This window comes from Rhinatrema bivittatum, chromosome 3 (genome assembly GCF_901001135.1).
Source record: "Rhinatrema bivittatum chromosome 3, aRhiBiv1.1, whole genome shotgun sequence".
Taxonomy (NCBI): Eukaryota; Metazoa; Chordata; class Amphibia; order Gymnophiona; family Rhinatrematidae; genus Rhinatrema; species Rhinatrema bivittatum.
In genome coordinates this window covers 171,837,734-171,854,336 of record NC_042617.1, presented here as the reverse complement: position 1 = coordinate 171,854,336, position 16,603 = coordinate 171,837,734, and the positions used below count along the sequence as shown (strand labels likewise).

The window sequence follows — 16,603 nt, the reverse complement described above, 5'->3', positions numbered from 1 at the left end:
TTCTCTATCCTCTTCTTCCATTTCTTCTTCCTCTTGACCAGGTCCTATGGGCAATGATGCTAGAAGGTCTTGGTACCTTTTAGTGAGGATGCTATGTAATCTTGCTTCAGAAGTGGAATTATCTGGAGCTGGAAATGAAGAATGTTTGAATTTACCCGATGCCTTTTTAGCTGAAGGTGCTTTACCTGGCACAGGCGCTCTAGCTGGTGCCAAAGTGTAAAGAGACATCGATTGTGCAGTAGCTGGAATCGATGAGGTATGGAAGGTGAACATCGAGATTGGAATCATCGATGAAATTGGCCTAGAAGTCATCGTGGTCATCGAGCTTTGTGAAGAAATCGATGTCATCGATGGTTCTTGCAGTGAGAATGGGACTGTCATCGAAGAAGTACTGAGCGGGATCGATGAAGTCATCGCTGGCATCTGCGTATATAGAGGCATCTACAGCGGTATCGGCATTGTCGGTGGAGTCGCCGGCATCGGCTGGGAAGCCGGTATCGAAGTTGTAGACATCGGCGATTCCGCCGGCATCGACAGGGTTGTCGGCATCGACACGGTGGTCGGCATCGGCGATGACGCCGGAAACTTGATGTTGCAGGACATCGGTGACTATCTGCTTGATTAAAGCAGTCAAATCCGTAATCGATGTCGATGGTATCGATTCCCGCACCGATGTCACGGAGGTGGATGAAAGCTTTTGCTTCTTAGGGACCGGTTCCCCCGGCGGTGGTAGCGGCGGTATGGAACGGTGCCGTCTGTGTTTATGCTTGGAACGTGGTTCAGATACCGACCTTGTCGATGACGCGGAGGGTGTTGGCGAGGAGGCATCCCCCGAACCCTCCGGAAGTCTTTTCCTGATTAATATCTTTTTTGTGAGGCCTGCCGGTGACGATTTTGTGGAAGTCGGAGACGGTCCTGCTTGAATTTGGAAAATTTGTGCCATTTTTTCTTGGCGGAGTTTTCTGCCTTTCACCGTCATTTCCTGGCATTGTGAACAGGCCGCGATGTCATGGTCTCCGCCAAGGCACCGAACGCATTCTACATGCGGGTCCGTTATGGACATTGTTCGGTTGCAGGCCGGGCACTTTTTGAAGCCTGAAGTCTTTTCAGTCGACATCCGTCGATGAAAAATGGGTATTTTTTCTTTGCGAAAAAGTATACTTTGTCACCAGCTGGTGACAAAGCGAGTGAGACCCGTAAAGGGCGATATTAATTTAATTTTTTTGTAGGTGTGAGGAAATACCTCACAGGGCTCCTGTGAACCGCGATGCAGTTAGCAGCGCGGAAAAAAGACGACTGAAGTGTGACCCCTGTGGCAGGGAATATCATGGCATGCCAGGCATGCTCAGTAGCCCCAGGCTGCCAGTTAAAAGCTTCTAGAAACTTTGCCAGAAGTTTTTCCCGCATTAGGGCTCCGTGAATGACGTCACCCATATGTGAGGACTAGCATCCTGCTTGTCCTGGGATAATACTCGTTTCCAAGTGTCCCGAGTTGAATAACACAAGGGACACAAGGGTCAGCATTTTAATGAAAATTCAAAACAACAAAAAAAATTATCAACATAAAGTGGTATTTAAAATAAAGTGACCCTTCACCAAAATTTTCTGTTTGATTGATATACAAACTCTGTGAGTGTGGGTCCTACATTTAATGATACATTCACAGCTTTTTGATGTCGAATATGGCTATTTAGAATGATATAAAAAAATATACTAGTTAAACCAATCGAATATTGTTTGTGTTACTACTTAATAAGCAACCCAGATAGTACCATAGACAGACTACTGGGTGAACAGGGTATGCAAAACTGCTTTTCTGAATTTACTGTCACTCTTTGAGAGATTATCCAGACAATAATGGACGCAAATGTGTGTACTTATGACCATGCTACAGCTTTGCAGATGTCTTCAAGAGATACAGCTCGCAGACGAACTACTGAAGCAGCCATGGCTCTAACTTGATAAGACTCGATCATGTCTGTAACCTGTAGACTTGTTAGCGCATAGCAGTGCACAATGCAGTCCTCTAGCCAGTAGGACAATGTATATTTGGTCAGTCTGTTAGGATCGTAAGAGACAAATAGTTACGAAGCCTGATGTGGCAGAGTCCTTTTGTAATAAGCCAAGCTCCTTTACAGTCTAAGGTATGAAGCCACGTAAGTTGTGGGTGTGTAGTAGGCAGATCAGGGTGGAGCAAGTGGGCTGCATACGTTGGTCAGCTAACAGATGTCTAAACTTGGCCAGTTAGAATTTATCCGGCTAAGCACTTAGTTATACATGTATATTCACTGGCTTAAACATGCCATTGAATATACATTGTGACTTGGTCGAATAAGTTCTATCTGGCTAAGAAACTGGACAGCTTTGAATATCTGGCCCATATTGTATTGTCATCTCAAGTTGCACCATTCAATTACCTTGCAAATTTTATCTTTGACAATCATTCCATTCCAATTATATTTCAACTTGGGTATGTTGGGACTCCTCACTATCCATGCATGCTCATATTGACTCTCTTGTTCAGTCTTCTTTCTTTAAATTGCGGCTGTTACGATTAAACCTTTTCTTTGTCACACTGATTTTCACATAGTGACAATCCCTCATGCTGTCCAAACTTGATTACCGTAATGCACAGTTACTTGGTATTCCCTAGTTTCATAAGTTTTACAGTTAATCCAAAATTCTACTACACGTTTAATCTTTAGCACCCCACCACAAGACCATATAACCCCAGTATTGTTAGAGCCACATTGGCTGCTAGTTGCAAGGAGAATAACATTTAAAATTCTCGGGCGCTGTTCTGCCGGCGACGGTGATGGCTGCATGAAATTGAGCTCTCCCTCCCCGATCTAATATTAGCTTCCAAAAAGGCACCCTGAAACGCAGCAAATACACGGGGAAACACAATCCTCCGCACCTGAAGCGACCACTATGGCAGCGAAAAGAAAAACTGCAGATTTGAAGCAGTTTTTGTTTTCTAAATTACCGCCGCAGATGTCAGAGGTTCCCGACAGGCCAGACCAGGCCGCTAACGAAGGCGCCACAGTAAATTTTGGAGCGCTACTGGCAGTGCGGCAGACGCGGAAATTGAGCCCCCGGCGAGTATCACCCAACTGTGGGACGAGATTTGGGGATGGTTTGTCGAATTTCGGACAGACCTTAAAAATCATAAAAGAGAACTTCTGGCCTCTCTCTCAGACCTGCGGGAGAATTTTGCAGCATTGGAGCAGAGAGTCGACGAGGTCGATGTTCGGACCGAGGGCCACGCTGCAGCTATTAATACTCAGCAGGGCCTGCAGACGATTCCGGAGTTTTGATCTCCTCTTGGAGGTCAAGCTGACCTTGTCTTCCTGGGTGTCGAATCGGACTCCTAGGTATTCCAGCAACTGAGAAGGCTGTAGGGAACTCTTGTTTGTGTTGACTACCCATCCTAGGCTTTCCAAAAGAGATATAACTCTGTTAGTTGCCTGGTGGCTCTCCTCCGGTGACTTTGCCCTGATCAGCCAATCGTCCAGGTAGGGATGGACGAGAATTCCTTCCTTCCTGAGGGACGCCGCCACTGCTACTATGACCTTGGTAAAGGTCCGTGGCGCGGTGGCTAACCCGAAGGGTAGAGCTCGGAACTGGAAGTGTTGGTTCAGGACTTTGAAGCGTAAATAGCGCTGGTGATCCCAATGGATTGGGATATGCAAGTAGGCTTCTGACAGATCTAGGGATGTGAGAAACTCCTCTGGCTGTACTGCATTTTTGACAGACCGCAGAGTTTCCATGCGAAAGCTGGGGACCCGTAGGTGTCGGTTGACTGACTTGAGGTCCAGGACGGGCCGGAAAGTGCCCTCCTTCTTGGGTACTATTAAATAAATGGAATAATGCCCAGAATTTATCTCCCATGCAGGCACTGGGATTATGGCTTTTAGGGACAGGAGCCTCCTGTGTGGCTCTGAGGTTGCATGCAGAGCAGAGGCTTATGCCTGATTCTGGAGGTGCCGGCTCCGCTGACGCATGGGCTCTCTTACGCTCCATCTCGTCTATTAACTCAACTAGAGTCTGCGCTTTGTAATATGCGCGAAAGATGTGCACCTATTAACATGCGCCTGTCCACTGGGGCCTAGGAACGGGCGCTTATTATGAATGTGTGCGTATCAACGTGCGCCCATCAACTGGCGCCTATGAATGTGCGCGTATCAACGTGCGCTTAGCAACTGGCGCCTATGCGCATAGCGACGGGCGCCTAACAGTATGCGCTTAGCGACGGGCGCCTAACAGTATGCGTAGTAACATGTGCGCCCAGCAACGCAGAAGGCGTCGGCGAGCAGACAGGCAAATGACGACCCCCTTGGCAAGCTGCCACGTAGGCAGGCTCTGCTACGCCTCGGTTCCTCGGACACCAACAAGTAAAGATGTACGCCTTACCTTGTATTCGGCGCTTCCCGGCTGCGACCCAGGCGGTCTCCGGCTGCGGGGGGAGAGGGTGATTACCGTCACCGCCGCGCTCGAGGAGGTGCACCCGCTGCCTCTAGGCCGCGCCCAAACTCGTCTCGCTCGGGGGCCAAGCTGCGCCCGAACCCTTCTCGCTCGTGGGCTAGGTCCCTGCCGCGATCCGGCCACCAGGCCGAGGCACTCACCTCAGAGGGACCACGGAAATCACCTCGGGAAACTCAACTGGGGGAGTGACCGAATGGTATCACCGCAGGAGTGCGGGGCTCGTCTTCAAGTAGGTGTCTTCTATGAATTTAGTCGTTAGAATTTGGAAAAACACTCAGCGAGCGTGAGGTAGCTCCAAACTGCTTTGGAGATGGAAATTACTGAATTGCTGCACTTCCTGCGGGGGTATATGTACCCGTGCTGACGTCAGATCCGTCTCCAACTGCTAGCACAAGCACACTATACCCACTTGTTTTGAGTCCATCTGCTACACGCTAGGAAATTTATAATTTGCAAGAGACTTGCCAGTATTGTATTGGTGTTACAGTAGTAACGGGGATATGGAGACAGCAGAAATGCTAGCCTTAAATTCTCCTGCTAGGTAAAGGTGGCGAGCATTCTGCTGATTGCCTATTTGGTCCTGAGACCTGTAAGGTTAAGTGCTTGAGATTAGCATTTCCCATCTGCTTCTGTATGGTACTGTGCACAAGAGAGAAGGGGAGGGAGGGAGAAGAGCAAAGAAGGAAGAAAGGACAAGGGGAGTAGTTACAGAAAGGTGGATTCCAGACAATGCACTGTTATGAGAAGGAAAAGCTGAACTCTGCACAGAAAAAAGGGGGAAACGTGGTGAAGAGGGTGGTGGGACAGTAGGAAAAAAAAAATTCAGGAGTAAAAGGAAGAATAGCATTACTCTGCTTTTTCTGGTACACACAATAGTGCTTGAAATCATCTTTCATGCTGGGAAATTACCAACAATGGGGCCGATGCAATAAATATGCACAGATAGCGGGCGCTGAACAGTCAGCGCCCGCTTTCTTAATGCGCCCCAGGCACCCCCAAGGGGGGCACCATGCAATATTTAAATTAGGGGGTCGTGTTAGTAAGGAGGCACTAGGGTTGCTTGTGCGCCCCTAGCGCCTCCTTGCTAACGAGAACCCGATCGGCATCGGTGGTCCGCTGCTTAGGAAAACTGATGCCGAGTTTATCGGCGTCGGTTTCCCTAAACACCGCACAGCCAGGGGGTTCAGGAAACAAACGCTTGTCATTCGAGCGTCTGTTTCCTGCACCCGACTGCCAGTAGTTTTTTTTTTTCTATATTTTTTTTTTTTTACTTTATTTAATTTTGTTTTTCCTCCTGCTTAATATTGCAACAATATTAAGGAGGCAGTACAGAAAAGCATTAATTGATGAGCATAAATTGCGTCCTAGATACACTTTTTTTTTCTTTTTTTGCATCTGGAGTGAATGCTAATAGCCTCAATCACATTGCATTATGGGATTCATTAGCGCCTAAATCAACATGTCCGATTGCCCCAATATGAGTTCTTTCCTGTTTTCCTCTCCTTAGTTTGGAGGTGTCACCTAGCTGCATGTAAGGCACAGCCATGTAAAAACCAGCTATTTCTGTCACCATGCTTCCCACAAATATGTTGATTGAAATTCTTTTTCACAGTGGCTAATACTACCTCTAGCATCCTTTAAACAAAATGAAATTTGCCTAAAATGGGGATGTTTGTGTTTTATAATGTTGCTAAAGCAGGGCTTCCCAAACCTGACCTGGGGATCCCCTAGCTTATCAGGTTTTCAGACAATCCACAAAGAATATGCATGCGATAGATTTGCCTATACTGAGTGTCTACGATATGCAAATTTATTTCATGCATATTTATTGTGGATAGGTTAAAAACCCATCTAGCTGTGGGGTTCCCAGGACAGTTTTGGGAAGCCCTATGCTAAAGGGCTTATAACTAAAACCATACAAACAGCTTGCAATAACTAAAACCATACAAACAGCTGGCAAATATTAAGCACAAAGTCCCTTTTAAAGACCTGGATATAACTTACCTTGACAAGCGTTCAAGTTTTTGTCGGCGACCATTATAGTAGTTCTGTATTAGCCGATAATTATAGAAAGGCCGAGACAACTGCATTTCATCATCTATAGATAGAAATTTTTATGTTGAAATGGTTCTTTATACACCAATATTTAAGACATAAAAATAGGCACCTATATTTACTAAAGAATGAGATCACACATTAAGGATCAGTCATTACAAAGGTCAAATGGGGCCATTTTTTATTTATTTATTTATTTTTAACATATCTTGGCAGTATAAGTAAACAATTGTTTAATAGTCAGTCGAAGTGAGAGAAAACAAGTACTAAAAATGCAGATGCACTACTGCATTTTTTTCTACCAAGAATTTTAAAAAAATGCCAATGCTTTAATTTGAGAAATTACTACTTGCTGATAATTTCCTTTAGAATAGACAGGTGGATCCAGAACAAGTGGGTTATGCACCTCTACCAACAGATGGTGATAGAGTAAAGATGATATCACAGAATATATACTCCTGCAGTGGCATCAGCCTGCCAGTATTCTCTGCAAAAGTCAACTTAGGACAAACTAGCAAAACTTGATTAACAGATAACCATTCCAGCACATGGCCAACAGGAAAACACTGAGCTCAGACAAAATGTATTAACACTAGTCCAGGGACTGGATTAACACTTACCAATCACCCCTGGAACTCACAGTCACACAAGAGGACAATGGCTCAACTCGATGGCAGCCAAGGGTGGGAAGGTAGATCCACCTGTCTGTACTAAAGAAAAAGGAATTATCACGTAAGTAGTAATTTCTCATTTCTTAATGTTTAGATAGGTGGATCCAGAACAAGTGGGATGTACCAAAGCTACTCCCGAACAGGGCAGAAGGCTGCCCACAGTCCAGTGAAAACCGCAAGTGCAAAGGCTGCATCCTCCCGGATCTGCACAGCCAGACAATACCTGGAAAAGGTGGGTAAAGAAGACCACATCGCCACTGGGCAATTGTCAACGGGAGACATCAAACTTCCGCCCATGGTACTACCTAAATCCTAACCTGGCTAGGCAATGGCTGCTCAGCATTCACATATGCGGCCGTGACTACCTTGTTAATCCAGCGAGCTACTGTAGCCCAAGAAGTCAGCTTGCTCTGTTTACTTCCACCATGGAGAACAAACTAGCAATCAGTCGTCCTGTGAGGTTTAGAAACTTCCAGATACCTCACATTGTGTCTCTTGACATCCAAAGGCCGCAACAGACCATATTCCTCCACATCTTTTTCCATGTCTAGAAATGGCAGGGAAATTGACTGATTCAAGTGAAAATCCGAAACCAATTTTGACAAAAAGGAAGAAACAGTACGCAGCTGAATCACCCCCGGAGTCACGCGAAGGAACAGCTCCCGGCAAGACACGGCCTGCAGTTCAGATACTCTACATGCTGAACAAATTACCACAAGAAAAAACATTTTCAAGTTCAATAACCGCAAGGAGAGGTTTTCATCAGTCAAAGTAGGGCCCGCTAAAAATCCAAAACCAGATTAAGACTCCACAACGGCACCAGTAGCCGCAAGGGAGGACAAAGATGTTTCACTCCTTTCAAGAAACGAGTCACATCTGGATGAGCCGATAAGGGTCCACTATTCACCTGACCCGTGAAACAGGCAAGAGTCGCTACCTGTACCTTTAAGGAATTAAGGGCCAACCCTTTACTCAATCCATCCTGAAAAAATTCAAAAATGAGAGGGATCTTAACCTAGTGAGGAACAACCCCTCGATCTTCATACCAAGCCTCAAAACACTCGCCAAATCCACACAGGAGTTAAGGAAGTAGAACACTTTTTCTTGCAGCAAGTTGGCAATCACCGCAGTAGAATATCCACGCTTCAGCAAGCAACCCCGCTCAAGGGCCACACCGCAAGACAAAATTGAGTCGGATCTTTGTGAAGAACAGGCTCCTGCTGCAGCAGATTCCTTTCCTCTGGAAGCGGGAGTCTACCAAGAGACTTCACAGATCTCCATACCATGGACTCCTGGGCCAATCGGGTGCCACCAGAAATACTATCCTCCTGTGGCTCTCGATCTTCCGGATCACTCTGCCCAACATGGATCACAGGGGAAGGCATATGATAGCCTGCCCTCTGGCTCCTCCTGCACAACGGGCATCGATGCCCATGGACTTTGGATTTCTTCTGCAACTGAAGAAACAAGGAACCTTTGCAGTGCGAGAAGTTGCTAGCAGATCAAAAAATGGAAAAACCCAGCAATCCACTAACAACTGAAATGCCTCATTTGATAAGTCACATTTCTCCTGGATCAAGACTGCTGAGAAAATCTGCTCTTACATTGTCTTTTCCTGCAATGTGCGAGACTGAGATCTCCCTAAGATGCACTTCCGTCCATTCCATAATGGAGAAATTACTTACCTGATAATTTCATTTTCCTTAGTGTAGACAGATGGACTCAGGACCAATGGGTATAGTGTACTCCTGCTAGCAGTTGGAGACAGATCAGATTTCAATCTGATGTCAGCCCCTAGTACATATATCCCTGCAGGAAGTGCAGCTCTTCAGTATTCTCCTCGAAAAGTATTATGGATATATGTGTGACTGACTGATTGATTAACTTACTAATTTGGTTAACTTGGATAACTTCATAACTTGGTTAAACGTTAAACTTGATTAACTTGAACTGGTTGATTGACTATAGCTGGAGACTGCCAGTGTACTCAACCGGAAAGCGTCGACACCCAGCAGGGTGGATGCCCTAGGTAAATGAAAAACATGGCTTACCCTTGAACATTTGAAGGCCCTGCGTGACAGCAGCCAAGGGTGGGATGCTGAGTCCATCTGTCTACACTAAGGAAAACGAAATTATCAGGTAAGAAATTTCTCCATTTTCTAGCATGTAGCAGATGGACTCAGGACCAATGGGATGTATAAAAGCTACTCCCGATCCGGGTGGGAGGCTGCCCATGATCCAGTTAGTATTGCCCTTGCAAATGCTGTGTCCTCCCAAGCCTGAACATCCAGACGGTAGAATCTGGAGAAGGTATGGATGGAGGGCCATGTAGCCGCCCTGCAGATCTCGGCAGGTGACAGCATTCTAGTTTCTGCCCATGATACTACCTGGGCTCTGGTAGAATGGGCCTTGACCTGTAGAGGTGGTGGCTTGCCAGCTTCTACACAGGCCGCCTTGATGACTTTCTTGATCCAGCGGGCGATGGTTGCCCATGAGCTCGCTTCCCCTTGTCTCTTTCCGCTGTGAAGGACGAAAAGGTGGTCCGTTTTTCGTATGGGCTCGGACATTTCCAGGTATCTGGATAGGAGTCTGCCGATGTTGAGGTGAGGGAGACTAAGGGCTTCCTCCGAATTCTTCCAGCCATCCGTCGTTGGTAGCAAGATGGTCTGGTTAAGGTGGAAGTGTGAGACCACTTTGGGGAGGAAGGAGGGGTGATCCTGAGGAACAGCTCACGGCAGGACAGTGCTTGTAGTTCCGATATGCTGAACACACCACCAGCAAAAACACCATCTTCAAGGTTAACAGGCGAAGGGACAGGCCTCGCAGGGGTCTGAAGGTGGTTCCCGCTAGGAAGTCCAAAACGAGATTGAGATTCCACAGAGGTACCCGGCCACTTTAGTGGTGGGTGAATGTGTTTGACTCCTTTCAGGAAGCGTGACACGTCCGGGTGAGAGGCTATGCTGTCGCTCTTGGAACCGTAGCATGACAGGGCAGCCACCTGTACCTTGATGGAGTTGAGGGACAGGCCCTTCTTTTTTTTTTTTCAGAATAGTATTTTTATTGGTAACATCAAGCAGGAAGCAACCAAATCGCTCACAAGACAACCTGAGTGATATTGACATTAAACAAATAAACCCAATGAAATGTTTGAACAATAGGTACTTCAGGTTTGCCTCCACCTGACCCACCTTTTATCATAATTACCCTACGTATATCCCTTATCCCATCCTCACTTCCCACCCCCAACCTCCAGCCTAACATCCCCTCCTCAGTCATCCACACACACACAACCTTTAAGTACCCCCCTCCCCCCCTTGAACAGCCCAATCAGACGTGTACCCATTCGCCCGTAGGTCATCCTGCAAGTCTTTAGGCATTGTCAACACATAGGCATCCCAACAAGCACAATAAAGCTTGTCCGGTCTCCGGCGGCCCAGCAAAAAGTCCATTCTTTCTAGTTGTACCATTTCAGCCATGCGCTGAGCCCAGGCTTTGAACGTGGGTGTGATGTCCGGAGCCAGCCAGTCACTCAGGATAGTGCGGCACGCCTGCATGACTGCCACCCTCTCAAATTTAACCTTGGAGTGTCTGTCCAACAAGGAGTGTGGTAGGGAGCTGCACAAAAGCACCATCCCCGTGAAGCTAATGGCCACTCCCAGGCAAGTACCCAGTACGTTCTCTATGGCTGCCCAGAAGACCCTGAGCATTTGACAATCAAATAGTCTATGGGCCAAGGTCCCGGGTTGCAAGCCACATTTTATACACAGCGAAGTGGGGGCCAGTCTCATCTGAAATCTCCGAATATCTTCACAGTAGAGCCAGTGCAGAATTTTAAATTGTATTTCCCGAAGGCTAATGTCCGGGAGGGTTTTCTGCAGACGTGCAAATGCAGTAAGGATATGAGCAGCTGTGACCAGAGAGTTGAGGGCCTCAGTCCAGCGTCCTGCCAAATGCGACGCCCTGTCCAGACTGCGAAGTTTCTGTCCTATATTCTTCCATGCAGTAATGGTATTAGTAAGATAAGCAGTATCAAAGGTTCCATTAGCGAATTTAAGTTCCGCTGCTATGTCCATTTCAGTCCACGCACAGGAACGAATGTAATGACGGACCTGAAGAAAAGCATAGAACTGCTTGGCTGGAATATACCATACGTTGTATAGTTGCAAAATCCAATAAATGACCTGACGCCTCATCCAACATGTGGTACAGGAACAATAGCCCTTGAGTTGCCCAAGACTGAAATATTGCCCCACTTTCCCGCCCCGGCAAAAATTCCATGTTATGAACCAGGGGAAGCAGTAGAGACCGGATCCCTGATCGTGCATTCAACAGTCTCCACCATTTCCAAGCCTGAATACAGGGAGAGAGCAAAACTGCAGGATACGGGACTGTGCAGCGTACCGTGGCCCGGGACTGAATAATGCTCACTGGAGAGTTAGGCGCAGACATACACATAAGCATCCCAGCCGCACACAATTTATAGGTTCCCGTGAGCCATTCCCCCACAAATCTTAACTGACATGCCACGTTGTACAAACGAAAATCTGGCATGTTAAGCCCTCCACGTTCTCCTGGCAACTCCAGAGCTGAGTAAGGGAGTCTCGCCCGCTTCCCCTGCCATAGAAACCGCTGTATACTAGAGCGCAGGCGCCTGATATCCACCCCTCTCAACCAACAAGGTATCATGTGTAGTAAATAGAGAAGTTTGGGCACCAGGACCATCTTAACCAGAGCACATCGTCCAAAGAAGGACAGCGGGAGAGAGGTCCATGCCACTAAGTGAGCTTGCAGTTTATCAATGCAGGTAGCAATATTTAAAGCATATAATTTCTTTAGATCTCTGGGGACCCAGACTCCCAAGCATTTAAGCCGAGACGGGGCCCAATGAAAAGGAAAAGGCACTCCCCACCTGTCGGGCAGGTGTTCACTAAGAGCGAGTGCCTCTGATTTTGCATAATTAATGCGTAGGCCTGCCACTAGGGCAAATTGGTTAAACAGCTGCACAATTACCGGTACGCTAGTGCGCGGCTGACCCACAAATAACAAAATATCATCGGCAAATAGTGCAATTTTCATAGGGTGGCCACTCACGCTAAGGCCATAAAAGGCTTTGTCCCCGCGCAGGCGACTAGCCAGGGGCTCCAGCGCCAGGACAAACAATGGGGGGATAATGGACAACCCTGTCTAACTCCGCATCGTATGGGAAAATGTGACGTGGGCCTTCCATTCAGTAAAATGGTAGCGCTAGGATTACTATACAGGGTAGACAACCATCCGAGATACGAACCCGAGAGGCCATACTTTTCCAAAACCCAGAACAAATACTCCCACGATATAGAGTCGAAGGCTTTTTCAGCATCCAGACTCAATATAAGGGCCTCCTCTTGCGACTGGTAACTAAGTGCAGCTATGAGACGGCGGATGTTTCTCACTCCCTGACGACCCCGCACAAACCCCGTTTGGTCCTCATGTATCAAAGCTGGGAGTAATTCCTGCAATCTTGCAGCCAGGACAGTGGATAAGATCTTAATATCCACATTGATCAATGAGATGGGCCTATAGAAGCCCACCTCTAAGGGGTCTTTCCCTGGTTTGGGAAGGACCACAATGACCTACCCATTCGCGGCAGCCGAGAGCACCGGACCCTCCAATAAGCTATTGTAATAACCCTGTAATGGGGCCAAGATGGGAAATCTCAAAATTTTGTAATACTCCGACCCAAACCTGTCTTGTCCCGCTGCTTTACCAAGTTTAAGGCCTTGAATTACAGAGTAGATTTCTTGAGTGGAAATGGGACAATTTAACGCTAAGAGATCCTCCGGTTTCACACTGGGCCAAGACTGCCCCTGAAAGAAAGCCTCCTCCCGCTCCCCCGACATAGATTTAGCGCCATAGAGCTGTGTAAAATACTCTAGAAATCTAGCCTCAATCTCGGTAGGACTCGTACGATGGATCCCCTGGCCGTCTCGGATCCCCGGGATAGACAATTTGTCCCCTTTGGGTCGGATCAGGTGAGACATGAGTCTACTAGGTCGGTTACCATATTTATATAATTGGTAACGATAGTACCTCAGGGATTTAGATGCGCGGATATGCAACAGATTATTCAGGGCAATGCGGGCCAGGTCCAGGGAAATCTTGTCCTCAGGCCGCACAGTATCCTTATGTAGTAGCTGCACAGCCTGAAGTCGTGCTGTAAGCCGGAGAATTTCAGCATTTCTTTGTTTGTTTTGTTTGGCCACATAAGCAATGATTGCCCCCCGCATCACCGCTTTCCCTGCCTCCCACAGTATCCCGGGGCCAACATCTGGTGTTTGGTTGTGAGATATATAGTCCGCCCAGCTATCCTGTAAGTACTTTTTAAATGTGCCATCAAGATATAGGTCCGGTCGCATGAGCCATGAGAACGGCGCATGTGAGCTACGTCCCCAACTCAAAGTAAGGCTGATTGGAGCATGGTCCGTCAATACAATCGGATCAATAGTAGCATCTACTAACTGGGGAAAACATCGCTCGGAGAGCAGCAGATAGTCCAATCGGGAGTATGTATTGTGGGGGTGAGAATAGAATGTAAAATCACTTTCTTGGGGATGAAGCACCCTCCACGCAACTAAAAGCTGCAGTTCTTGGCATAAAAGGTTAACACCCTTACCCGCATCAGCTTTAGCGGACAGTTTGGGAGGTTTGGTATCCACACTTTTATTCGCCATCACGTTAAAATCCACCCCCCCCCCCACTATCAGACTATGATCAGAATAGTCCATGAGCAATCGTATCAAGGCGGCAAAATACCCAGGCGCATATACATTAGGGGCGTAGATGTTACAAAAGACTACTTTCTGCTGATATAGCGTTCCCGCCACCAGAACGTAACACCCTTCAGCATCCTGGCTTAAGCGTGTGAGTTGAAATGGCAAGTTCTTATGCACTAGAATGGCCACCCTCCTCCTGCGTCTGTTGAAGGAAGAGTAATAACATTGGCCCACCCAATCACGCTTCAACTTAGCGTGTTCCACATCCCCCAAATGAGTTTCCTGTAGAAACGCTACTTGCGCCTTCATACGTTTAAACAGCGCATTAAGCTTAGTACGTTTAATTGGGGAATGGATTCCGTCCACATTGAGGGAGACTATTTTAACCTGCGCCATAGTGAGGCAGAAAGACCTTAACAGGAGTCTGGGGCCTCGTAGGGCTCCAAAATACATTTCCCAATAGTGTCCCGTGGCCTCCCAGCCTGGACCACGGAGACATAGACCATCGTAAGGTGACATAGTAAGACCATATCAGGTAAACCGCACACACCGCCCTGGGCCATTCAATACCCCCCCAAAAAACCCCTTCCCCATTAACACAGTCACACACATTCATACTTCCCGATTCACCCTCCCCCTTACAAAACCCCTCCACAATTCCCAGGAACAGGGGTCCTGACCTTCCTTCACCTGCGTCCGGGGCCCCCTGCCCCGCCCTCCCCCCTCTTCCCACCCGACAACCATTATTTCCATACCCGCTCAGTCAGTCATGGCTAAGTAAGATATCTGATTAGGCATGAGTTCTCTGTAAGACCTCGATGTTGGGACCAAAATAAACACTGTGCTGGGCATAAAGTCAAGGTTCCTCACAGGATCAAGCAGGCCAGCAAACCAGTTTTAGTAAGTGAACATAGATAATAGGAGTGCCTTGGCATGAGGTGATGGGCGGCATTACTCATAGGCATCAGCCCAGGGTCCTGGAATAACAAATGTAGCTCGAGCTGCAGAAGGCGCACTCAGTAGATGCTAAGCTGCCAGTTCAATCCACTGGAGGCAGGGAGGCAATGAATCCATCAGCTTCTGCTTTAGAGGTGAAAAGATACGTCTGATTGTTGTAATGCACTCTCAGTTTCGCTGGATATAGTAGGGCAAATCTTATGCCTCGTTGGTGCAGTGCCGTGCAGGCAGGGGCCAGGAGCTTTCTTTGTGCTGCTGTGCTTGCAGAAAAGTCATTAAACAGCAGCAGTCTGCTGCCTGAGTGCTCCAGCTTCTCCTTCTCCCAATAAGCCCGCAACAGCTGTGTTTTATGGCTCCAATTAAGGATCCGGGCCATAACGGGACGTGGCCGGCCTTGCCCCTCTCGCACCGGGCCTACACGGTGAACCCTCTCACATTGCCCTCTGTCAGCTCTAAACCCACCTGCTTGGGGAGCCAGTTTTCCACCAGTGAGCGAAGCTCATCTTCCCTCACAGCTTCGGGCAGCCCAATAATTTTTAAATTGTTTCGCCTTCCGCGATCTTCCTGCCCCTCCATCTTTGCTAACAACTCTCTCTGTCTGTTTTGCAATTCCGCCACGTGGCGTTCAGAGGTAGCCAATCTGTCCCCTACATCCGAGAGAGTATTTTCCGCCACTTCAAGCCTCTTCGAGTGCCCTTCCACAGCCGTTTTGATATCTTCTATGGAGGTTTGTAATTTAATCAGCCTGCTATCCAACGCCTCCATAACACTTTGTGAAATTTTTTTCAGGGTGTCTTCCGAGATCGCGGTCACAACGGGTTCTGTAGGGCCTCCTGCCTCCGCCATCTTAACTCCATGTGGTTTGTGGGGGCGGCGCTCCGTTTTGCCTCTGGTGCCCGTCCTGCGCATCCCACGCCCGTCAGGCTGAGCCTAATCGGGCACTACTCACGGCTGCCGGGAGGGATTTGGGCTAGAAGATGAGCGGCCAATTTGCGATAAGTTCCGTTTAATGAAGAGCGGGGCCGCGGAGCTCTATCTCCCTGCTTCCGTCTCGGCTTACGTCATTGCCGGAAGCTGGGACAGGCCCTTCTGTAGTCCGTTCTGTAAGAATTCCAGGATCACGGGAACTGTGAATGAGCGTGGTTTGATGTTGTGGTCTTCGTACCAGGCTTCAAATACTCTCCAGATCCTTATGTACGTTAGTGATGTGGAGAACTTGCGTGCTTGGTGGAGGGTGTGGATTACCGCCCCCGAGTACCCGCTCTCTCTCAGGCGAGCCCTCTCAATGGCCAGACCAAAAGAGAGAATTGAGCTGGGTCCTCATGGAGGATCGGACCTTGTTGTAGCAGGTCCCTGTGTGGGGGAAGGGGCAGGGGGTTCCCTGCCAGCAGTCTTCTCATGTCTGCGTACCAGGGTCTTCTTGGCCAGTCCGGAGCCACCAGAAGAACTAGTCCCTTGTGTAGGTGTATCTTGTGAATGATTGCGCCCAGTAGAGGCCATGGCGGGAAGGCGTATAGTAGAGTCCCCGGGGGCCAGGGTGTACCAGGGCATCGATCCCTTGGGACTGCGGTTCCCACCTGCGGCTGAAGTATCTGGATACTTGGGCGCTGGATCTGTTTGCCAGAAGGTCCATGTCCGGTGTCCTCCACCGATCCACTATTTTCTTGAAGGCCGTGGGTGACA

General features: G+C 48.1%; 1 protein-coding gene across 2 annotated transcripts in view; it reads right to left on the bottom strand.

The window, feature by feature from the left end:
- Positions 1-16,603, bottom strand: part of AHCTF1 (AT-hook containing transcription factor 1) — a 564,884-nt gene that overhangs the window by 320,262 nt on the left and 228,019 nt on the right. For both annotated transcript variants that reach the window (XM_029593945.1, XM_029593946.1), the window contains exon 17: positions 6,490-6,583. In XM_029593945.1, the coding sequence (XP_029449805.1) occupies positions 6,490-6,583 (94 nt within the window). The remainder of the gene's footprint in view (positions 1-6,489; positions 6,584-16,603) is intronic.